The sequence below is a fragment of the Musa acuminata genome, chromosome BXJ3-3, assembly GCF_036884655.1.
Source record: "Musa acuminata AAA Group cultivar baxijiao chromosome BXJ3-3, Cavendish_Baxijiao_AAA, whole genome shotgun sequence".
NCBI classification, from domain to species: Eukaryota; Viridiplantae; Streptophyta; class Magnoliopsida; order Zingiberales; family Musaceae; genus Musa; species Musa acuminata.
Genome location: NC_088351.1, coordinates 9547501 through 9572081, shown reverse-complemented (window position 1 = coordinate 9572081; position 24581 = coordinate 9547501). Strand labels below are relative to the sequence as shown.

Below are 24581 nucleotides of genomic sequence, written 5' to 3'. Positions count from 1 at the left end.
TTGCTGATTTAATTATATAATTTATCTTTTAAAATTATTGTATAGTGAGATAACTTTGTATATATATTATTTAGATTAGAATGTTGTGACTTTTAAGGAGGAGTTGTATCTATTAAATATCATGTAGTAGATTGATTATGGATTGAGCTATGTTATTAATGTCATGTGGGTTTATTAATTATAAATTTGATTATATAATAATAGATATTCTATGTTACATTCTTATAGAAAAACCTATTGAATTGTAATTGTACTATGTTCAACTATCTACTTGATTAGGAATGTTACAAAAGATCTCATAGCATCTATAGCTCCATTGATCATTTATTCATCCCTTTGCGGAGTTCCACAAATCATACCAATCCCTCGTGCATCTCTCCTCTCTTGAGAAGTTATTTAGCCTTTTTCTCTTCTCTATACCATCCTAACATTATCTCCGATCACGGATTTAACTTTGTTATCAAAGTCGCATTATGATTTAGTTCTCTGTCACCTTTTTTTTTTTAAAGTAGGTTCTTAAAGAATAAGTTTCAGATTATGTCAAGAAATACGATGATACTTGAAAAGGTCATGATTCGATCCTACTCTTTCAGCATCCTTCATGCCCTCACTCATTTTTTTTGTCAATTTATTGTCAATTTTAACGATATAAGTTTATCGAATCAAGATACGAGGTAAAAATGTGAAGAGGCAAAAAGCTAATCGCCTATATCCAAGTCAAATAATGAATTTGCCCTTCACTTTTCACAATTCAGCAGGTGATAGGAATTTCATCATAGAGTTTCAAAAATAATAATGTGAATGATAATAATTTTGAAACTAAATGACCTCAATATGATTTTTAAAAGTCTATGGATCTCGGGACAACAAAGTCACGGATTTGTTGACTAATAACTAATAGAGCAAATACTATCATCTATTAAGATCCTTTGCTATCAATTTTGTCAACCCAATGGAAGTCATTGGTAGCTCGTCCGTAGCCGCTTTCATACGTCCTTGTTCCCTTGTTGCAGGCTAACCAAGCTACAGTAGGATCCTTTGGGCCCCTTGGCCAACAGCGAGGCATGCGTCCCCTTCTCCACCACCACCCCCTTCTCCATCACCGCAATGAGGTCACAGTTGCGAATGGTGCTCAGCCTGTGCGCCACCACCACGCTCGTCCTCCCCGCCATCACCCTCTCCAACGCTGCCTGTACCACCTTCTCCGACTGGCTGTCCAGGGCGCTCGTCGCCTCGTCCAGCAGCAGTATGACCGGATTCTTCAGCACCGCCCTTGCGATCGCGATCCGCTGCTTCTGCCCGCCCGACAGCTGCACCCCTCGCTCCCCGCAGAACGTGTCGTAGCCGTCGTTGAGGCCGCTGATGAAGTCGTGCGCGTTGGCCGTCCTCGCCGCGTCTTCGATCTCGCCCTCCGTCGGCCCATCCATGCCGTACGCTATGTTCTCTCTGATCGACCCGGCGAACAGCACCGGCTCTTGTCCCACCAGCCCGATGTGTTTCCGCAGCGACCGGAGATGGTACGACTTCGCGTCCCTGCCATCGATCTTCACCGTCCCCTTGAGCGGGTCGTAGAATCGCTCTATGAGTCCGATGATGGTCGATTTGCCTGAACCGCTTTGCCCCACCAGCGCAGTCGACTTGCCGGCCTCGATGGTGAGGGAGAAACCACTAAAGATGAGTACGTCGGGCCGCGCTGGGTATGCGAAGTCAACCCGGCAGATGTCGACATCGCCGATCAGCTTCTCCGGGCGATGGCCTTTGTCATCTTGAAATATTGTATCTTCAATCTATCATCCATCCTTGGAAGAGACTCTCAATGTTCGTGAACGTGTCCATCCATGATTGGAAGAGAATCTCAATGATCATTAACGTGATTGAACGATAATCAATCCTTTCTAATTGTGTATAAATGTACGAGCCTTCTATGGCATACCTATTTCATGCACCAAGTAACGCCTTCAATGGGATAAGAAATGATTGCTCTCTCCCAAAGGCTATAAATAGCAGGGGGAAAGAGACACCAATCATTCAAGCTGAGGGAAGAAACGAGCGAGGTGTAGCGAAGTAAAACAGAGGAAATGGAGTGCTCCTTCCCGGTCATCAACATGGAGAAGCTCCAAGGCGGCGAGAGGGAGACGGCAATGGAGATCCTCCGTGATGCTTGCGAGAACTGGGGCTTCTTTGAGGTTTGCTCTGTTTCTTTCCCTTCGAGAATGTTTTCATGTCCAGCTCAGTGCTAATGCTGGTGGCTTCCATTGGCTTCGCTCCTGTAGCTGCTCAACCATCTCACCCGAGCTGATGGACGAGGTGGAGAGGCTGACCAAGGAGCACTACAAGAAATGCAGGGAGCAAAAGTTCAAAGAGTTCGCAAGAAAGGCGCTGGAGAACGGATCCAAGTCCGAGGTCGCCGACATGGACTGGGAGAGCACCTTCTACCTGCGCCATCTCCCCGTCTCCAACATGTCCGAGTTGCCGGACATGGGCGACGACCACCGGTACTGATTCAAAAGCTCTCACAACACTGCTATCGATTGTATCATGCTCTCTGACCTCGAGGCCTTCCACTTTCAGGAAGGTGATGAAGGAATTCGCAGCGAAGCTGGAGATGCTGGCGGAGCGTCTTCTGGATCTGCTCTGCGAGAATCTGGGGCTGGAGAAGGGTTACCTCAAGAAGGCCTTCTGCGGGTCCAAAGGTCCCAGCTTTGGGACCAAGGTCAGCAGCTACCCGCCATGCCCTCGCCCGGAGCTCATCAAGGGACTGCGAGCTCACACTGACGCCGGTGGCATCATCCTGCTCTTCCAAGACGACCGCGTCTGCGGCCTCCAACTCCTCAAGGACGGCCAGTGGATCGACGTGCCCCCGATGCGCCACTCCATCGTCGTCAACCTCGGGGATCAGCTTGAGGTTTGCGATCTCCACCCGTTCTGCGCCACTACACGCTTAAACAGCATTAACACTGGATTCTTCCGTGCAGGTCATCACGAATGGCAAGTACAAGAGCGTGTTGCACCGGGTGGTGGCGCAGACGGACGGCAACAAGATGTCCATCGCCTCGTTCTACTACCCGGGGCAGCGACGCCGTCATCTTCCCGGCGCCCTCCCTGGTGCAGCGGGAAGCCGAGAAGGACGACGCGGCAGCAGCGTATCCCAGGTTTGTGTTCGAGGACTACATGAAGCTGTACGTCGTACAGAAGTTTCAGGCCAAGGAACCGAGATTTGAAGCCATGAAGGCCATGGCTCCTCCCATTCCTACGTCTTAAGAACATCAACAGTCGATCCTCATCCTATTTCTGCATCTATCTAGCCATCGTGGAAGCTTTCGAGTATCCAGTTAGAAGTTAGAAAGTCCATGTAACCAAAGCACTATCACGCAGGTGAGAGTACTTAGGCATGCGTTATCTTAAATTAGACTTTTTATCTTCGAGGAAATTAATGAAGCACTATGAAGTATGAACATGACTTTTAGTCTTTCGAGATTCCTTTTTTCAGATTCATTACCTGCATAACGAAGAGACGATACTTGCTTCCAACAAATATGTAGATGTTCCATTAACAAGAGGTGGAAACTAAGCTAGATTCTGGAGAGTAACATAAGATGAACCGGAGAGGTTTGATGTAATTTACGCAGCAAACTGAAACATCTACGAACTATAAAATTATAAACATTTAGCTTGAAAGACAATAAGCAGCGCACTCGTTCAAGAAGAGATTAAAATGAAACAGTGGTCAGTCTAATAGATTTTAGCCAGTTAAGAAATGAATGAGGCTTACAATATATAGCGTCATTCGAATGGCAGATGTAACACTTTGACAGAGTATAATTTAGCTTCTTATAACCTAATCTCAATACGAACTTGGGATGCTGATTTTAACCTACACCATATATGAGAGAGAATTCATGGCTTGCTGTCTGTGTTCTTTTGGTCATTCATCAACATTTGTTGCCTTGTAAGATATATTTTCAAAGGCAATAGATTCATCTCGAACAAATAGTGTCATCTCATTCGGTTCAGTGTACACGCTTCATGTCATATTCTCCATCGACATTTCAAATGGCATATGACACAAGCTTCATAAGGTAAATAAATTATCACCGGCAAAAGTATCAAACAAAAGAATGCATTTTTTAAGGTTTATATGTAGATTTATGATCATCCAGTTAAAATCTTTAAAATGATATCAGAATAAATCATGAATTTGAACTACGAATCTATTTTTGTTAGTGCTTAATTAAAAATATTTATTTTTCATTTGGATTTTCTTTGTATATCAAGTCATCCGATCAAATATCAAGAATAATTATAAGATAAAAGGAGATAAAATTAAAGTAGAATAACATGCACTTATATTTAATGTATTACTTTTCAGAGATTAAATACCTCGGTCAAAAAAAGCACCAAGAATGGGGCACGTTTGTCGATCGACGATGTCAGGGTTCGGGGCGAGGAAGGCGTGGACGTCCCCGAGCACGGAGGTGAGCACAACGGGTCCTGGAGTGCGGCCGAGCACTCGATGACGACGGCCCTTGTGGTCCACAGGGCGATAACGCTCTCGAGGGGTGAAAGTCGGGGCAGTTATGGAACTTGTCAATGACTTTTTTCTATCAGTAATTACGGAAGGCAAATTATATAGACTTTTTTTCCTTAAAAAAAAATTCATGCATTTAGAAATGCTAAGATTGGGATTTCTTTTTGTATTTACATTGAAACAGTTGTTAGATGCAAAAGAAACCAAGACATATCAAAATGGCAACAAGAAACCATTAATTGAAAACGGAAAATAAGCGTATCATCGATTCAAGAAAATATGGGATCCGAAGAAAACGAATACCATGAATACACAATTTTATCTTTAAAAGACAGCATCTAAAATTGTACTTAAAACGGGCCTTTTGAGGATGACCTTATTTTTGTGTGAAATATCATTAAGTATCAACAGGTGACACATAAGAAATATATAGTGGGTTGGATTGGTACAAAACATTTACATGGGCTTACTGTTAGCAATTTGACTTTAAACATTCTTAGCTCATTCTATCTAAATTATGAGGAGAGAAGGATATTAGAATTATGAGAAAGAATAAAATAGAAGTGATATGTTTTATATGACATCTAAACAAGTTAACATTCTGAAATATTTTCTTAGCCTTTTTTTTTAATTTTTATGGGTGATATATAAATGTGTGAATTCTTTTGATTTTTTTTTTTCAAGAAGGTGTTTCCCTTTTATACTTTTCAAAGTATTCTTTATTTTGAAATCTCCTTCTAACAAGATAATATATTATATGGATTGATTTATATTTTGAATCAATCAGTATTATGTTATGAATCGATCCGTAGGGTGAATCGATTGTTAGTGTATTATGAACCAACTCGATCCCTATGTAAAAGAATTTTAGTGTGTTATAGTATTTTTAATAATTCGAAAAAGTATTATAAATGTATTCAAAAAATTATAACTGAAACAAATAATCTGTAATCTCTCTCTTTCTCTCTCTCTCTCTCTCTCTCTCACGCCCTCGAAGGAATCCCTGTCGGATTATATCAAAAAGCATCATGACCACCTTAAAGAGGTCAAGATTTGATCCTACGTGCGCGACATACTTCGTGGCCTTGCTCACCTCTGTTGCCAACCACGCCGATATCTGCTTACAGAGTGACGATCTCGGATGGGAGACCATTCAAAGCCAACCGCTAGTTTACGAGTGAGATGACGATTTTGTCTTTCATTATAGCCAATTCAATAACAGATGTTACGTGAAAAGGATGTCAGCACAAAAATAGAGTGAATTGTCATCTCAATCGAAGTCTTTGGCAGCTCTTCCGTGTCCGCGTTCATACACCCATGTTCCCTTGTTGCAGGCTAACCAAGCTATAGTAGGATCCCTTGGGCCCCTTGGCCAGCAGCGAGGCATGCGTCCCCTTCTCCACCACCACCCCCTTCTCCATCACCGCAATAAGGTCACAGTTGCGAATGGTGCTCAGCCTGTGCGCCACCACCACGCTCGTCCTCCCCGCCATCACCGTCTCCAACGCCGCCTGCACCACCTTCTCAGACTGGCTGTCCAGCGCGCTCGTCGCCTCGTCCAGCAGCAGGATCGCCGGGTTCTTCAGCACCGCCCTTGCGATCGCGATCCGCTGCTTCTGCCCACCCGACAGCTGCACCCCTCTCTCCCCGCAGAACGTGTCGTAGCCGTCGTTGAGGCCGCTGATGAAGTCATGCGCGTTGGCCGTCCTCGCCGCGTCTTCGATCTCGTCCTCCGTCGGCGCCTCCATGCCGTACGCTATGTTCTCTCTGATCGTCCCAGCGAACAGCACCGGCTCTTGTCCCACCAGCCCGATGTGTTTCCTCAGCGACCGGAGATGGTACGACTTCGAGTCCCTGCCATCGATCTTCACCGTCCCATTGAGCGGGTCGTAGAATCGCTCTATGAGTCCGACGACGGTCGATTTGCCCGAACCGCTTTGCCCCACCAGCGCAGTCGACTTGCCGGCCTCGATGGTGAGGGAAAAGCCTCTAAAGATGAGTACGTCCGGCCGCGCTGGGTATGCGAAATCAACCCGGCAGATGTCGACATCGCCGATCAGCTTCTCCGGGCGATGGCCTTTGTCATCTTCGGGTTCAATGTGGGTGACCCGGTCCATCACTGAGAAAACAGAGCCGACGACATCTGCTCCCTTGGCGAGGTCCGATGTCATGCTGCCGGCCTCCGCGATGACACGGCCTGTGCTAACCAGGATGAGGATGTTCTGAAAGAGAGCCTCGGCGGTGATGTGGCCATGAAACATGAGCCGGCCGCCGTACCAAAAGGCCAGAGACCAGCTGCACCTCATGAGAGCCTGGGAGACGCCGAGGACGATGCCGGCTAACCAGGACTGCCGGACGCTTTCCCTGCTCGGGCCCTCTTGGGTTCTCCCGAACAGGTGGAGAATCCGATCCTGCGACGAGAACGCGGTGACGGTACGAAGGTTGGCGACAGCTTCGGCAGCCACCTTGCTGCTCTCCGACTGCGACTCGATAGCCTTCTTGGACATGCTCCTAATAATAACCATACGGTAGTAGTAGCTTGCTATCATCAGGGGTTGGATGGCGATCAAGATGAGGGCCAGCTTCCATGCAATGGCCAGACCCAACGTGCATGCTATGGTCGCTGCAGAGACTGTCTGAATGATCAAAGACATCCGATCACCCACCAGCATTCGAACCTGCAGCAGGAGAGCGATGCAGATTAGAGAACGAAGTACTTATGGATGCCTAGCTGCTAACGGAGATTGCTACTGACCACATTGGCATCATTTGCCAGTCGAGAGCAGATGGCGCCAGTAGAGTTCTCGTCTCGATCGAACCACCCAACTTCAAATGTAAGAATCTGGGTGAGCATCCTCTGCCTCACCCGCCTTGTCAGGTGCTCCCCCATGGCCCCGAAGTTGTAGTGCTGTAGAATGTTGACCAAGAAGGAAAAGATAGACATGGCGAGGAAAACGACGCTGTATTTCCTCGTGTTTGACCTGATCTCGTTATGATCATTCATGAAGTACACCGACAGCATGCTTCCCATCAAGAAGGAGTACAGTGGCTGCACCGCCCCGAAAGCCATCGCTCCCAAGGTTCCCAGCGCCGCCTGCCGCCATTCAGGTAAGTTAAGTAGCAACAGCCTCCGCAGAGATGGAACCGGGGGAGGAGCATCAGCCTCGGACTCCTCTTGCACCTCCTGGTGGCGCGAAGAACTAGTGGAGCTTGATCTGCTGCACAACGATAACCTGTGGCTCTCGCTGCTACCGGGTTGAGGGAAGGCCACCAACGCTGACGAGGATGAGCTAGGCGCATCGCTTCCCGCTGCTCCCGCCGTCTGTTGGAAGCGAGCGAGGGATGAGTAGAGTCCATCTTCATCACGGATGAGGTCGTAGTGGGAGCCAAGCTCCGCGACTCGGCCGGCTTGCACGACGGCGATCACGTCGGCGTTCCTGATAGTGGACAGGCGGTGCGCGACGACGATGGTGGTCCGACCGAGGGACGCCAGGTCGAGTGCTTCTTGGACGACTCGCTCCGACTCCGAGTCCAACGCGCTTGTAGCTTCATCAAGCAGAAGAATCCTGGGCGACTTCAGCACAGCCCTTGCGATCGCTATCCGCTGCTTCTGACCTCCTGACATCTGAACGCCACTTTCCCCTACCTGTCATGAACCATAACTTTAGAAACACTACGATGCTATGTCTATACTCATGAATGCACATAGCACGCCTAATATATGCAGGCTGTAAGTAATTAGCTAAGATAAGCCATGTGTCTACCCTAAAACATTGTTATGAGCACAAAGTTGTGGCTCCATTTGGTGGAAACCATCAACAACGAAACACCAAAAACACTCAGAAACTTTGTCGTGTGGTGGCCAGATGAAATATCATCCGCCAAGCTAATCATTGACCATAAATGGGTGGGTTTCCATGAATGCGTGCTTTTAACTGCCGCTCAAATAGGAAGCCAACTCAATGCGCCAACAGCTTACTGGTAGAAGTCGCAGGAGAGGGAAAGCAAGAAGAATGAATTGTCATGCAATCTACTTTATAGTTGTACTCAAATGCTTAGAAATATGGAGTTAGAAGACAATATAACCTGTGTGTCATAACCCTCAGGCAGCTGAGAGATGAAGTTGTGGGCATTCGAGGCCGTTGCAGCAGCCACCACCTCCTCCATGGTTGCTTCTTCCTTGCCAAAGAGCATGTTCTCCTTTATGGAGGTCGCAAAGAGAGCTGGCTCTTGGCTTACCAATCCTATCTGTGACCTTAGCCACTTGAGTTTGACGCTCCTAATATCCACTCCGTCCAGAAAAATCTCACCCCCTAGTGGATCGTAGAACCTCTCCATTAACGCAATGACGGTCGACTTCCCTGATCCACTGCCGCCCACCAGAGCCACCGTTTTCCCAGCCGGAACCTTCAGATCAAAGCCTCTCAGGATGATGTTTTCCGGCCTCGAAGGATACGCGAATTCGACCGATCTGAACTCCACATCCCCAGAAAGATTCTCGATTACCGTACCCTCTGTGCTATCTGAATCGATTCTCGGTGTTCTTCTTATCACTTTCATGATCCGCTCTCCGGCTGAGCTCGCCTCCGAGAAGTACTTGATGTTGGAAAGCCCGGATCCGAGCGCCCTTTTGATTGCATGTTCGTCAAGCAAAATGGAATAGACAAGAGAGATGAGCAGAGAGAAGGATGGAGGAGGCAACAATAATGGCAGAGCAGAGGGAGAGAACATTACAGCCCTCCAGTGACGATCGCAGTTCCAACGGCGAAGACGGTGCCGCCCTTGCCTTCATGGTACATAACGATCCGGCTGCCGTACCAGGCCATGAAGGCCCAGATGGCGAAGGTCACGCTGTTGCTCCCGACGGCGATGCCCTTGGTCAAGCTCTGTCGTAGCCCGAGCTTGACTGAATCCTCGAGCGCGTTCGAGAACACGCTCATGGTCCGCCGCTCGGCCACGAAGGAGTAGACCGTCCTGATGGAGGAGACGGCTTGCTCGGCGATGGCGCCTGCCTTCTCGTACTCATCTCGGATCTTCCTCGCCAGGTCCATGAACATCCTCGCGTACATGATCCCAGGTATGACGAGAAGCAAGAACGTGGGGAAGGCGACCAGCGCCAGCCTCCACATCATAAGGAATCCTACCAAGTAGCTACTAGCGAACAACGCCATATTATTTATGAAGTTGGGCACCTGCATATGTCCGAAACATTGTTAAGCAACATCATCCATAGAAAAGGGAAGATGGTTCGTGACCTTCTCGCCGATGACGTCTTGGATGATGAGGCTGTCGCTGGAGACGCTGGTGATGACCTCGGACATGGACGTAGCGTTGAGATCGAAGTACTCCACGTCCTGCCTGAGTATTGCCTTCAAGTATCGCGTCCGCATTCGAATTGCTTGCCTGTCCCCCGTCCTCGTCCAACAAAATCCTTCTGCCATCACCACGTTCACCGTTAGCAGAAGAAATGAGGAGGAGGAAAGCAACAGGTGATGTCGTACCCAAGAAGGACGTCACGAAGACCCCAAGTGACAGGTACACCAAGTAGAGCGAATTCTGCAAAAAAAAAAAAAAAGCAGAGGTCGGAACGGCTCGAGCATATCCAGCACAGGTCACGAGAGAAGGAGAGGGGATCGAACCTTATTCACCTGGTCGATGAATCGAGGAGAAAGGGAGGGGCCGGTGCCGAGGTTATTCATCATGTTGCTGGTGATGAAGAGAACCATAGGCGTGGCGATGCCGCTCATGATGGCGCCCGAGAACCCTAGAGCCATCAACCACTTGTCCACGACGTCTGCATGCATGAAGATGGTGCAGCGAAGATAGAAGGACAAGAGGTTCCTCCTCTCCTCGCCTGTTGCCATTTTCTGGTCTCGCTGCTTCATAGACCGCGAGCAAACGAGCGAGGTGGAGCGCTGCTATATAGCCCGCGAGCTCAGGCGATCGGCGTGACGCCCCAAAATACTTGTGTCTGATTTCGACGCCGAAAAGAAGGCGGGCATATTTAAGACTCCGCATTGATGACGTAACAAGTAAAATAAGTACGTCATTGATGACGTAAAGATTGTTTCGATTCGGGAATGTAATCGAATAATTTAAAATTGTAGATCAAGAAGCGATGCGCATGGTAGATTATTAGATTAAATACTAAAATTATTTACGTTTATATTTCACACGTGCCCTAAAATATTTCTTATTTTATTTTTAATCTCTTAATGTATTTAGATTGCATGACCTGTTTATCAATTACCAATTCATATTTATCATTCATTGGCTACTCATTTAATTACTAGTTAAATCTTTATTTTATGTTAACCGCTTTACCACTTTATTATGTTTGAAGTAATGTGAATATTTTAGATAAAATATGGAACAGCATTATATATATATATATATATATATATACTAACTTAGAATTTATATTTTCTTCTAATAAAGGAGGAAAAAAAGCACAGTATAATAAAGTGGCTGTGATCGGATCAGGCCAATCACGTTGCCGGTCGGCACAAACGTTGCCGTCCTATCGCAAGAGGGCGGCGGATTCCAATGCTTCTTTGCATGGCTGCCTTTTATAGCCATATATATATATATATATTCTATTTTTTGCTGCTGTGCTAACTGGCTGAACAAATTGACTGGCATAGACCTCTTATAATTAGTCATCATGGCTCCTGCTACCTGATAGAGAAGTTTTTACTGCATCAGCATGTGATGGCGTTTGTTGAGTGAACTCCTTGGCATTTGTCAATGAGCAATTATTCTTTACGTTGAAACAATTGTTGGTGGATAAATATATATATATATATATATATATATATATATCAAGACATCATAGAAAAATGGCAAAAAAAAAACAGCCATTAGATAATAGGGGATCTGAAGAAAATGAATACTACCATGAACACACAATTTTATCTCGAAACTATCTAAAGTTAACAAATCCTTCGGAAAGCCTTAATAAAAATTTTTTTACTGTAAGATTATCTTTGAGGTACCATGTCAAATAAAAATCCTTGGTGATGATAGGTAAGGAATGTTCGTTTCAAGATTCCAATTCATTCTTTATCGGTTTCGAAACTCTTAGCCATGTTCTGTGGGTGATTTATAAAAAAAACCGTCTCAGTGCAAGTATTTAATAGCATTGATGCTACAACAACGCTGTCAGATGCAGTAAGCCTTTTTGAATGCTAACCGAGTTAGCAAGGTCTGCTTCCTCAATCGTCTAACTTACTGACATCATTCAGTAGCTTGGGAGAGAAACCAACAATTTACAACTGGCATGTTCTTGCTGATCCAGGCCTTGATGCATGGATGAATGCCCTGATGCCACCCACCGTATGACGAGTCTTAAAGCGTAAAACCTTGCGAATGCCATCGGCTAACCTTAGCTGAATTGTAGTCAAGGGCAAAGAGGCATCGACAATACCTAAAGATGACGGAACCGTACTGGATGCAGCATTATTAACACCAAGTTCAACCAAAGAACTGTCAGAATCACCCCACCCCCAAGTGTCCTTCCTACACCTTGAAATGAAAAGAGACGCCTCACAGGCTCCTGAAACAGGTTGAAGAATAGCATGGGTAACTCGATATACAAGGAAACATAGCTGTAAAACCGAGGTGGACAGAATACATACAGGGCAATTTTCTTCCCTCCGAATGGGATTGACATTAACCATGAACCTCCGATGTGCTGGCTCAAGTTCTTTGGGGCATTCAGACTTTCTAATGCTCTGCAGATAAGTAACATAGTTGAAATCTTATGATTAGGAAGGAAATAATGGAAGGTTAACCCAAGCAATTTCTTTTGAAGGAATATTAACAAATTATTATTCGTAGATTGAATCAAATCCCATCCTAATCATAATGTACAAAATACAGAGTACAGGCTACCTACAAAATTCAGCTTAAGAGTGTAAATATCTTTGACTTATGTTAAGTATAACAACATAATTTGTCAAATTTTCAGAAAAAAAATATCATCATCTTAGTTTTTCCTTCATGATTTATCAACTAGTAATCAGTCACCAACAACACTAATTAGATGTCTCACTGGTTATTTCCTTTTAAAATTAACTTAGTGAATGATGTGTCTCCAACCACATGCCATACACAGCTTTCTAATTTCATCTTCCCCCCTTCAAACTTTTGAAGGCCACACATAAGCAAGGATAGAATTATTTCCATCTGTGCATAGTAACTTCATGCAAAACGCACGGTTTGTGAGGGCTCAATTAGTTTCACATCAGAAAGCAGATGAAATTGTTGGTAATATAGGGCTTCATGGATATCCTATTAATAACTCGGTTTTAAGTATTTTAGTCCATCAAATCAGATCATAGCAATTGATCTCGGAGTGAATCTATTATCAAAATATCAATAAACAATGCAAAAGGGCCTTAGACACCACTCTTACAAAATGGGTCTTGTGAAAATAACCTTCTTTTTATATGAAATATTGTGAAGTATGCAACACATAAGAAATGTATAGTGGGTTGGACTGGTAAAAAAAATTACATGGTTTTACTGTTAGTAACTCGATTTTAAACAATCTTAGCCACATGGTTGAAGACTCATTCTATCTAAATCATTAAGAAAGTAAGTTCCATCAGGTATAGTCGAGACATTAGGACTATTTACTAACAAATGATTTTATTATAAAGAGAAGTCTACGTCAACAAGATGTACTAGAGAAAAGCTACTATGGTTTATCAAATAGAGGAATTTGATTTTTATAATCTATACATGTTAAGGTTGACATATAAAAAACAATATTTAGTCCAAGTGATAAAAGATTACAAACCCTGTGCTAATACACATTCGAACTAATGCAAATATATATTATATTCCTAAATTGCACCCTCCATTATAATCGTCACAAAGCTGATTCACATGTTTGAGAGAATAACATATTAATCTCTAAACCATTATAATAATGTAGGACTTATCAACAACTATATATGCTTCACTTAAATAAAATAGCAATAGTCCTTGGCCATAGCATCCTGATTTAAGGCTTTCAGATAACAATGTGCAATCATAAATATTTTCCAGGCAAATCTCAATTGAGATTTACAAGGACAATTTACATTGGTAAAACATACACTAGGTTAAAAGGCAACATAATAGCATTAGACCGAGAAACCATGGTAACTTGGCATCAAACGAAAAAACTCTCTAAATTCTTGGTGGGCTTCAGACGTGTTCTGCAATGCTAAGTTAGGCCACTTTCTCCACAAGCAAATGTTTGACCAACAAAACAACAAGTCCAAGTTACATAAGCTTGCTGTTGAAATTTATCAAAGTTAAGGTTTGCATGTCATTATCTAGTGACTCATTATCTCCCTTATTAAATGTACTCTCAAGCAAAAGACTAAAATGCCGGAACCAAGTTGCCAGTTGAAAATAGCTACTCGTAGTAGCCCTGGCACTCATGAGAGAGAGAATTGATCATGAATAAGGCGACAGATTAATTAACAGAAAGCACCAAGTAAGGATATAACAATTTTCGCAACATATTATCTCAGTTCATTAAAGCTACAGTTTCATAAAGAAAAGTTTTTTAAATGGTTTCCCTTCACAACATCAAAACTAATTTAAAAGAAATTTAAGAGGTGATCATTTTTTATGATTATTTTAATCACTTCCAAGTTTCAACATATCAGATTTGCTGCAGCATCTATCCTTCTGCCAAAAAAGCAAATTTCATTTGCTTTCTATGCTAAATAAACAATGTTCATAAGCCTTAATCCATTCATCTTCATTGTCAACATGTGAAGCTTCACAGCTGGTTATCAACTAGCACCAACAATCAGAATTATCATCGACCACTATAGTTTCACAGTTGATGCTATCAGTACATTCAAGATGCTGCAGTGTGCTTATGGTTCACAGCCCATACAATATTACGATGTCCTTGGAGAAGCTATAAATTGATTGGCGAGTGCACAATCCAAATTTTTTAATAACATGCAGACCATATGCTAACAGAAAAGACTGACAAGTGATGTGGAATACATTCTCTCCAGGTTCCGCCAAGCATTCTTTTGCTCCTTATTAAATAGTGATATCGTAATCATTGGTTCTCCTTCATCCACAGCATTGCTTAACCTCTAAATTCCCCATGACATTTTTAATGTTTACTTCTTATTGTAAATATAACCTATTCAGTATACAACTGATGTGTTACTTTTTCACATTCAAAGTCTAAAAAGTGAATGACAACGTAGTTAACAGGAGAAGTAGAAAGACAACCAATCTCACATATACAAGATTTCCACCGGAATATCAAATAAGAAATGCTGTTCATCGGTAGAAGTGAAACCCACATACATAACAATCACATCTAACCAATGGTGATTGGAACTAATGTCAAGAATCAAAGCATCATCCAGAACATGAAAATACAGATCCTATCGGAACTATGCACAATACTTAATCATAAAGCAGCCGAGACCTTATTCACATGATGAGAACCTGCAACTTTAGAAATCCTCGACAGATGGTACAGTCTTAAGCAACAAATGATTTTAGCGAAACATATAAATCGTAAAGATAGGACAATATTTATATTTTATAATACCTCTAGGAAGGATGCATTTTCAGGATCATCAAACCACCTTAACGCACCATTATTCACAGCAAATCCATGCCTCCAGAAACAGATATTATGCAGAAAATTTTCAGGCTGCTGGGGAGTAGGTGGTACTGATTCACCTGTAAAATAACCTGCCAGTTCCAGTGAAACTTCTTGAACTAGAGGACTGAGGCTGAAAAGGTCCTTGCATGGCACCCATCTGCCTAGCTTGCTCAAATATTGCATCCACATCATAGCCACCTTTCAAAGGATCTTGGACAAGCATACCACTGCATAAGAGTAAGACAAAATGAGGCAGAATTGAAGGGGAATTCATATACATAATAGATTTATGAAGTTAAACTGTCATATAGATGGCTATATAATCTGTAATTACATTAAACTTTTGCAAGGTTATAATGCCTAAAACATCCACATGTATCCTTGAAGCCTGTAAAATCAACATTAAATACAAGCAGTCAGGCTAAATGCATGCACATATATCTTTCATTACTAACAATAGATTTTCATAACTTCAATTTTCTCAAGAAAGCAATATGCAAGAACCAAAACTTACAGAACTAGATACAGATTGCAGTAGAATGTAACTTTTTGCTGGAAATAATGTAATTTCTGCAGTATTTTGTGAACATCTCCTCATAAACCAAAACCTGGAAATCTAGAAGTTTAGGCGGCACCATAACACTGTAGTATTAATAAATGTGAACTCTTTTACTACTTCCATTTCTATTCCGGTTCCCTTCACTCGTTTCAATACCTACCCTATGTTTGCATTGTAATACAACATATTGCTTGAAATATTAAAAAAAAATGTAGCAGTAAACTTCTATACAATATGCAGAAAATTGAAAACACTTTCCAATTTGTTGAACCCTCTGTTCATAAAGAATCGGCCAGTTCCTTTTGTTCAGTTATAGAAACTACCAGTCCACGATTCCCCCAGACAATTGATGTAGTATTCAAATAACTTTAGTGAGAGAAAACAGATTTCATAACAGGATTTTAAGGATACTACAAAAGATTAGAAACTGGAACCTCCTGCGGCCTATCGGAGTCGCTATTGGATCCCGTCTCAGAACTCCGGTTCAGATCGGGTAGGGTACGGATGGTCAGCCGGCTCCCGGAGGGCATCGATGGCTTCTTATCCCCTCTGGAACCCATTGCGGTCGAAGAACGAGGAGCAGCGGCAGCGGCGGAGGAACGAGTCACCCGCGATGGCGGTGCGGCAGCGGCGACGGTGCCTTCCGAAAGTATATCGTCCTCGTCCTGGTCTTGGGGGAGGGGTTGTTGGCGGTGTTGGGAATCGGAGTGGTGATCGTAGAAGGCGCGGATGGCGGAGTCGAGGATCCTTTCCTTTGTCCGGCGCCGGGGTTGTTGTAGCGCCGGCGCAGATGTTACGGATTCGGTGACTGATAGACTAATTGACGGTTTTGGTTAACACCAAAGTTGGAACTATCTATTTTCTCTTATCAGTTGTTTATTTATTTTTATGACATTTAGTGCAGAATAATTTATAGATTAGTTTCATATATGAAGATAATTAAAGTATTTCGGAGGAAAGATAAATTATTATTCGGGTTTATTATTCGGAGGAAATATAATTAAAGTAAATGCAAACCTCCTATTTTATTATTTCCCTTGATTAGTAGTAATAATTTTTTTATTAGAAAAAACTTAACAGAGAAACTGTAAAAAAGTAAATGCACAAATTAATACACTAAATTGTCCCAAATATTATCTGACTAATTATATATTTCTCTTTATCTTTGACCCCTCGTTATTAAGGGTTCTTCAACTTTTAAAAATTATATTAAGATCTCCATAATTTTAAAATTATTATAATTTATTCTATTTTTAATGACTTTGTCTATTTCTTTAATGGAATCTTCTATATGTCATATCATGTGCTAAATTTATAATTAAGTGAAGGATAAAATCATCGTTCACTTATAAACGGAATATTAACTTTGACTCTTGACTTCAAATCTTTCTCAAGAGTTTCTAATGAACATCTTCACAATCAACAAACAAGTCATTCGGTATCTACTTACTTTCTCTATAATCAAATCCTCTATTTAGGCATGATTTTTTTTATTTTTCTTATTAATAAAAATTAAGAAATAAATATTTAACATTTCAAATAGGATGATATTCTTTTTTATCAATAAATTAAATAAAAAAAATAAAAAAGTATAAAAATAAAAATTTACCTTATGTGGAGGGCACCTCTCCTATTTAAGGAGAGAGATTTCTCTGGTTCATTTCTCATCAGAGTTAGTAACATGAGAAATGAGGAGTTATATTCTATTTACAAAAGGTAGTTTCCTTGATTTTCTTAAAAAATAAAAATATTTTTTAATTATTCATGTTATATGTAGTTCAAAAATATTCTTTTATTTCTATAAATGTATAAAATTTTATCGTTGGATTAAAATATGTTATACTTATTCATATTATATGAAATATAAAAAAATTTAATTCCTTTCAAGTTTAGAAATTTATTATAGGATTAAAGCATGTTATAATTATTCATATTATACAATACTTATTATGAATGCTATTTTCTTTTTATACAAGTTTATCTATTGTTATTTATTATATCTTAATGGCTCAATAATAATGAATAAATATTTTGATTATAATTTCATGATGTAATATTTTGAAATTGATTAGAATTTGGATTGAAATCAACCAAATTTATTATAGGATAAAATTTTATTACATCATGAAATTATAATCAAACTATTGAAAGAATACAAACTCATATTATATTATAGGATAAAATTTTTTCATTCGTGGGGGAGTGCTATTTTTGGTATTTGATGATTATCTTTCAAATATATATTTATTTTACAATTGATTTATAAGGGTTCATACTCAATATTATTAAAAACATTATTTTATTTTTTATTTTTAAAAATAATCTTTTATTTATTCTAGTGAATAGAAAACATTTCTCTAATCTTAGATAGATCGAATTAGATTTTATTTTTAAGTGGATAACATTATATTTCTCAATAAAACTTATGTTTACTTTTGATTTATATTTAATGAATAAATAAATTATAATAAATATCTATAATTTATATATATTAAGAAAATAATATTTCTCTTGATACATACTATAATCCTATAAAAGAAAAAAAATCAGGTTGTGACACTGTCAACCTCGAAGAGGTCTTCATGGGATCCGGCGTTGACTTTGCTTGCGCCGAAAGTAGATGTAATATCTCTAAATTTACCAAAGGACCTAAATATAAATATATGATTAGAAACTAAATGAAAAAGTGCATAAAAAATATTTTTCCACTATCTCTCACGAGAGAGAGAGAGAGAGACAGAAAGAGAGGCTGCGAGGGAGCGTGTAGGAGACAGAAAAGAGGGAGTTAGAGAAGAAGAAGAAGAAAAAAAAAGAAAGGAAGCTGAGGACAAGAGAAAAAAAAGAAAAAAAATAGGGAAGTGAAGAAAAGGAGAAGGGAGAAGAAGAAAGAAATAGGGAAGAAGAAAAGAATAGCAGAGGAAGGTGAGGAAAGAAAGAGAAAGAGGAGTGATCTGCCGTGACCAAAGAAGATGAATGAGAAAAGTAACATTGCAAGAAAGAAAGAAAAAAAAAAAAGGAAAGCGATTCTTTTTTATGTCAAATGATTCAAGAAAATTTTCAAAAGGTATGGTTTTAAGATCTCTTATATTCTTATTAATTAGGTTTATATTTTAAAAATTTTAATAGGTATGATTTTGAGATCTTTTATATTTTTATCAATTAGATTTATGTTTTAAATTATAGATTGAGGAATCTTGATTTTTTAAATAATTAGATATTTATATCATTAAGGAAATAAAAGAATGAAAAATGAAGATGTTGGAAAAATAAAACATAATCAGAATATATTGGTATTGAGGATATTCGACAAGGGTAAGTATTCGATGATTATGTCTAATTTATTTTTAAAAATATTAATACATATGTTTGACATTTATAAATAATAATAATTTATATAAATCACAAGCTCTTTTATTATCTAAAAGCATTGCAAAAGGATTTATATGATGATGATTAAAAAATATATAATATTTGAAAAGATGTGCAAAAAGAATTTTCTAAACTCTTGATTTATAAAATGTAATTGATATATTATTTTTCATGAGATGATAGTTGTAAATTGAGTATAACTATGATAGAGGGTTAAAGATTGGTATTTATTTAGAAAATAATTTTTTTGAGCTTTGATATATATATATATATATATATATATATATATATATATATATAACTTACAACATAAGGATTAAATATGATTCCGATCTCTGTCACAGGGATATAATTATGCTCCTAACTTCTATATTTATATTTATATAAGCATCTAGTCTATGTACTATAATGTTTTATGTCATGATATGTGACATTAGCTATACTTATACTTTCAACATAAAAATATATTTAAATGTATCTTGCTTCAAAAGATGTCATAAACATTTTATTTGATTTGAATGCATGAATTTTGTTTTGAAAAGTATTTAAGTATTTTATATTAGCAATTTATGATTTTGAAATGCCTATAAGGTTTAAGTTTTTATATAAGCATAAAGAGTATTTGATATCTATACATATTCACAAAGCATACGTTAAATGTATAAAGATTTAATATATTTTATGATTCGATCGTTGCGTCATCGATGGCCTCACTCATTTTCATAGCCAACCATATTACTCATTTCCATTGCCAACCTTATGAATATATGTTTGAATGAATATTCGAGACAAAAAAAAGTGAAGAGACACCAAAAAAAAAAAAAAAAATTGAATATAAGAATTTCATCAAAGAATTGTTGAAAAAAAAAGAGTGACTGATAATAATTTTTGAAACCATGGGACCATTTTTAAAAGTCTATGGAACTTAATGCTACGGAGGCCAACTAAGTCACGGATTTGTTGACTAATAACTAATAGAGCAAATACTATCATCTATTAAGATCCGGTTGCTATCAATTTTGTCATCCCAATCGTAGTCAATAGCTCGTCCGTAGCCGCTTTCATACGTCCTTGTTCCCTTGTTGCAGGCTAACCAAGCTACAATAGGATCCTTTGGGCCCCTTGGCCAGCAGCGAGGCATGCGTCCCCTTCTCCACCACCACGCCCTTCTCCATCACCGCAATGAGGTCACAGTTGCGAATGGTGCTCATCCTGTGCGCCACCACCACGCTCGTCCTCCCCGCCATCACCCTCTCCAACGCCGCCTGCACCACCTTCTCCGACTGGCTGTCCAGGGCGCTCGTCGCCTCGTCCAGCAGCAGTATGACCGGATTCTTCAGCACCGCCCTTGCGATCGCGATCCGCTGCTTCTGCCCGCCCGACAGCTGCACCCCTCTCTCCCCGCAGAACGTGTCGTAGCCGTCGTTGAGGCCGCTGATGAAGTCGTGCGCGTTGGCCGTCCTCGCCGCGTCTTCGATCTCGCCCTCCGTCGGCTCATCCATGCCGTACGCTATGTTCTCTCTGATCGACCCGGCGAACAGCACCGGCTCTTGTCCCACCAGCCCGATGTGTTTCCTCAGCGACCGGAGATGGTACGACTTCGCGTCCCTGCCGTCGATCTTCACCGTCCCCTTGAGCGGGTCGTAGAATCGCTCTATGAGTCCGATGATGGTCGATTTGCCTGAACCGCTTTGCCCCACCAGCGCAGTCGACTTGCCGGCCTCGATGGTGAGGGAGAAACCACTAAAGATGAGTACGTCAGGCCGCGCTGGATATGCGAAGTCAACGCGGCAGATGTCGACGTCGCCGACCAAATTCTCCGGCCGATGGCCTTTGTCATCTTCAGGTTCAATGTGGGTGAACCGGTCCATCACTGCAAAAACAGAGCCGACGACATCTGCTCCCTTGGCGAGGTCCGATGTCATGCTGCCGGCCTCCGCGATGACACGGCCTGTGCTAACCAGGATGAGGATGTTCTGAAAGAGAGCCTCGGCGGTGATGTGGCCATGAAACATGAGCCGGCCGCCGTACCAAAAGGCCAGAGACCAGCTGCACCTCATGAGAGCCTGGGAGATGCCGAGGACGATGCCGGCTACCCAGGACTGCCGTACGCTTTCCCTGCTCGGGCCCTCTTGGGTTCTCCCGAACAGGTGGAGAATCCGATCCTGCGACGAGAACGCGGTGACGGTACGAAGGTTGGCGACGGCTTCGGCAGCTACCTTGCTGCTCTCCGACTGCGACTCGATGGCCTTCTTGGACATGCTCTTGAGAATAACCATTCGGGAGTAGTAGCATACTATCATCAGTGGTTGGATGGCGATCAAGATGAGGGCCAGCTTCCATGCGATGACCAGACCCAACGTCCATGCTATGGTCACCGCAGAGATTGCCTGAATGATCAAAGACATCCGATCACCCACCAGCATTCGAACCTGCAGCAGGAGAGAGATGCCGATTAGAGAACGACGAAGTCCCTATGGACGCCTAGCTGCTAACGGAGATTGCTACTGACCACATTGGCATCGTTGGCGAGTCGAGAGCAGATGGCGCCAGTAGAGTTCTCGTCCCGATCGAACCACCCAACTTCAAACGTGAGAATCTTGGAGAGCATCCTCTGCCTCACCCGCCTTGTCAGGTACTCCCCCATGGCCGCGAAGTTGTAGTGCTGCAGAATATTGACCAAAAAGGAGAGGACCGACATGGCGACGAAGATGAGGCAGTACGTCCTCGTGTTTGACCTGATCTGTTTGTGATCATTCATAAAGTACACCGACAGCATGCTTCCCATCGCGAAGGCGTACAGTGGCTGCACCGCCCCGAAAGCCATCGCGCCCAAGCTTCCCAGCACCGCCTGCCGCCATTCCTGTAAGTTCAACAGCAACAGCCTCCGCAGAGATGGAACCGGGGGAGGAGCAGCCGCCTCGGACTCCTCTTGCGACTCCTGGTGGCGCGAAGAACTAGTGGAGCTTGATCTGCTGCACAACGATAACCTGCGGCTCTCGCTGCTACCGGGTCGAGGGAAGGCCACCAACGCTGCCGATGATGAGCTAGGCGCATCGCTTCCCGCTGCTCCCGCCGTCTGTTGGAAGCGAACGAGGGATGAGTAGAGTCCATCTTCATCACGGATGAGGTCGTCGTGGGAGCCAAGCTCCGCGACTCGGCCGGCTTGCACGACGGCGATCACGTCGGCGTTCCTGATAGTGGACAGGCGGTGCGCGACGACGATGGTGGTCCGACCGAGGGACGCCAGGTCGAGTGCTTCTTGGACGACTCGCTCCGACTCCGAGTCCAACGCGCTTGTGGCTTCATCAAGCAGAAGAATCCTGGGCGACTTCAGCACAGCCCTTGCGATCGCTATCCGCTGCTTCTGACCTCCTGACATCTGAACCCCACTTTCTCCTACCTGTCATGAACGATAACTTTAGAAACACTTCCATGCTATGTCTGTACTCATGAATGCATATAGCACACCAAATATATGCAGGCATGGCACGGTATTCACTTCAAAAGATTCAACCAAGATCCTATCACAGAATAAAGGAAAACAAAAATGTGGATCAAGAATTGGCACAAAATGAAAAGAGATGTTATTGTGATTCCTATACCAAGATGAAATCATTGGGAAGTTTGTATACCATCACAAGTACTTCAAGAAGGTTGTATTCATTTCGTGATGTTAGCTTACCTTTATATGGCATGGCTATAATGTAAACACTGAGACATTATAATAGGCTAATGCAACTGAAAGCAATGACACATTTATGAAAGGTTTCATTAAAGAACAAGCACATACAAGCACATACACGAGTGTCGGTTTACCCGTGGAGATAATGTAGAGATTGAGACCTTACCTAAATCAATCTGCACAAGGTGTGGAACACTTGTCAAGGGCAAATGACAGTAAATGATGAGGGTGTTCCCGGTTTGTGTTATGTTTTATTAAAGCAACATTAGGATGGATTCTACAACTGCAAACAATGGCAAAACTGTGCAAGATTATGTTCATAAGGAAAGTGCAGATATAAAAGCTATTCAACTGTCACTCTTGTTGATAAAATGCCAAAGGAAAGGCATTATAAATTATTCCCTTGATCATTCAGATATAAAAGCTAACTCCCAAATCTTACTCAGGGTCAGACCTCTCTCCCAAAAACTTTTCACATTCTACATAATCTCAAAAGGAGCTAACTTAAATGTTGGAAGGGTTGGGTCGAGAAACTCTCCCCCGACGCTAACCTTTGTACAGGAACCCATCGAAGAGATCGAAATCCACCTTAGAAGCCACCTTAAAAACCACCTTAGAGCCACCTCGGACACCTTGATGCTGCATTAACCGTCTCGCAAGACTATCACGAGAGTTCCTTGAATGCCCCTACACCTTCAGGTTAAGACCAAGCCAGACCGACCCATGGTCGATAACACTCTCCACACAACAAGTAAGATTAAAATAAACTTATAAAAATATGATGCATGCATTAGTATCAATTTTAAGTACTTTAGCTAGCGATTTGGGTTCAAAGAAATTAATAAATCAATTAACTAAACTAACATTTGGGTACGGTGAGAAGACCGAAATAAAAAGAGACTATCTATATATGGAGTTAGATGACTATCATTGGGCTATATCTTACGTGCATTATATTAAGATTTGATTTAGATTATGTTGAATCTTGACAATGATATCATATCCTTAATTAAAAGAATTTGTAACACCTCGATTAGTTCTATATTTTGATTAGTTTTATTTAAGAGAATGATAGAGGTACTATTATCAATTTTAACTTAAATATTTTGATTATGGCATTAATAATCTATTAAACGTAGAGCATCGCTATCTTAATTATTGTTATTACATAATCTTGTTGGCGACGTAACAAAAGCTATTAGAAATTAGCTAAGACAAGCCATGTGTCAATCGTATATCATTGTTATGAGCATAAAGTTGTGGCTTCATTTGGTGGAAAGCATCAACAATGAAATACCAAAAAAAATCCCAGAAACTTTGCCGTGTGGTGGCCAGATGAAATTTCATCCACCCAGCTAATCATTAACCATAAATGGGTGGGTTTCCAGGAATGCAATCATGTCATGGTCTTGGCCAATACAAGGCTCCCAATGTCGGAATCTTGTCATGCACTGTCCCCGCATGCTTTATGAACTACTGCTCAAATAGGAAGCCAGCCCAGTATGCCGACAGCTTAATGGTCCAAGTAAAGGGAAAGCAAGATGCAAGAATAGTCATGCAATCTAATCTATAGCTGCACTCAAATGCTTGGAAATATAGTGTTAGAAGACAATATAACCTGTGTGTCATAACCCTGAGGCAGCTGAGAGATGAAGTTGTGGGCATTCGACGCCGTTGCAGCTGCCACCACCTCCTCCACGGTTGCTTCTTCCTTGCCAAAGAGCAAGTTCTCCTTTATGGAGGTCGCAAAGAGAGCTGGCTCTTGGCTTACCAATCCTATCTGTGACCTTAGCCACTTGAG

General features: G+C 41.8%; 3 protein-coding genes and 1 pseudogene across 3 annotated transcripts in view; 1 reads left to right on the top strand and 3 right to left on the bottom strand.

Annotated features, from left to right (window-relative positions):
• Positions 1-986: 986 nt before the first annotated feature.
• On the bottom strand, positions 987-1840 carry LOC135633908 (putative multidrug resistance protein). Its single transcript, XM_065143906.1, has 2 exons — positions 1829-1840; positions 987-1787 (listed from the first exon to the last, which is right to left on the bottom strand). Exons 1-2 carry the CDS (start codon positions 1838-1840, stop codon positions 987-989), a joined length of 813 nt encoding a protein of 270 aa, XP_064999978.1.
• A 211-nt stretch (positions 1841-2051) lies between these two features.
• Positions 2052-3261, top strand: LOC135633370 (1-aminocyclopropane-1-carboxylate oxidase-like; annotated as a pseudogene).
• Positions 3262-5835: 2574 nt separating this feature from the next.
• Positions 5836-16286, bottom strand: LOC103978133 (putative multidrug resistance protein). Its single transcript, XM_065143905.1, has 12 exons — positions 16161-16286; positions 15509-15555; positions 15257-15394; positions 15111-15180; positions 11846-12261; positions 10168-10339; positions 10030-10084; positions 9784-9962; positions 9263-9720; positions 8615-9155; positions 7284-8174; positions 5836-7206 (listed from the first exon to the last, which is right to left on the bottom strand). The coding sequence occupies exons 1-12, from the start codon at positions 16284-16286 to the stop codon at positions 5836-5838; spliced, it is 4464 nt and encodes a 1487-aa protein (XP_064999977.1).
• A 3565-nt stretch (positions 16287-19851) lies between these two features.
• LOC103978131 (putative multidrug resistance protein) overlaps positions 19852-24581 on the bottom strand; it is a 6374-nt gene continuing 1644 nt past the window's right edge. The window contains exons 5-7 of the mRNA XM_065142272.1: positions 24399-24581; positions 21608-22498; positions 19852-21527 (exon numbers count right to left, since the gene is read on the bottom strand). The exon at positions 24399-24581 is cut by the window's right edge and continues 358 nt beyond it. Of these exons, the coding sequence (XP_064998344.1) occupies positions 20157-21527; positions 21608-22498; positions 24399-24581 (2445 nt within the window). The 3' untranslated portion in view covers positions 19852-20156. The remainder of the gene's footprint in view (positions 21528-21607; positions 22499-24398) is intronic.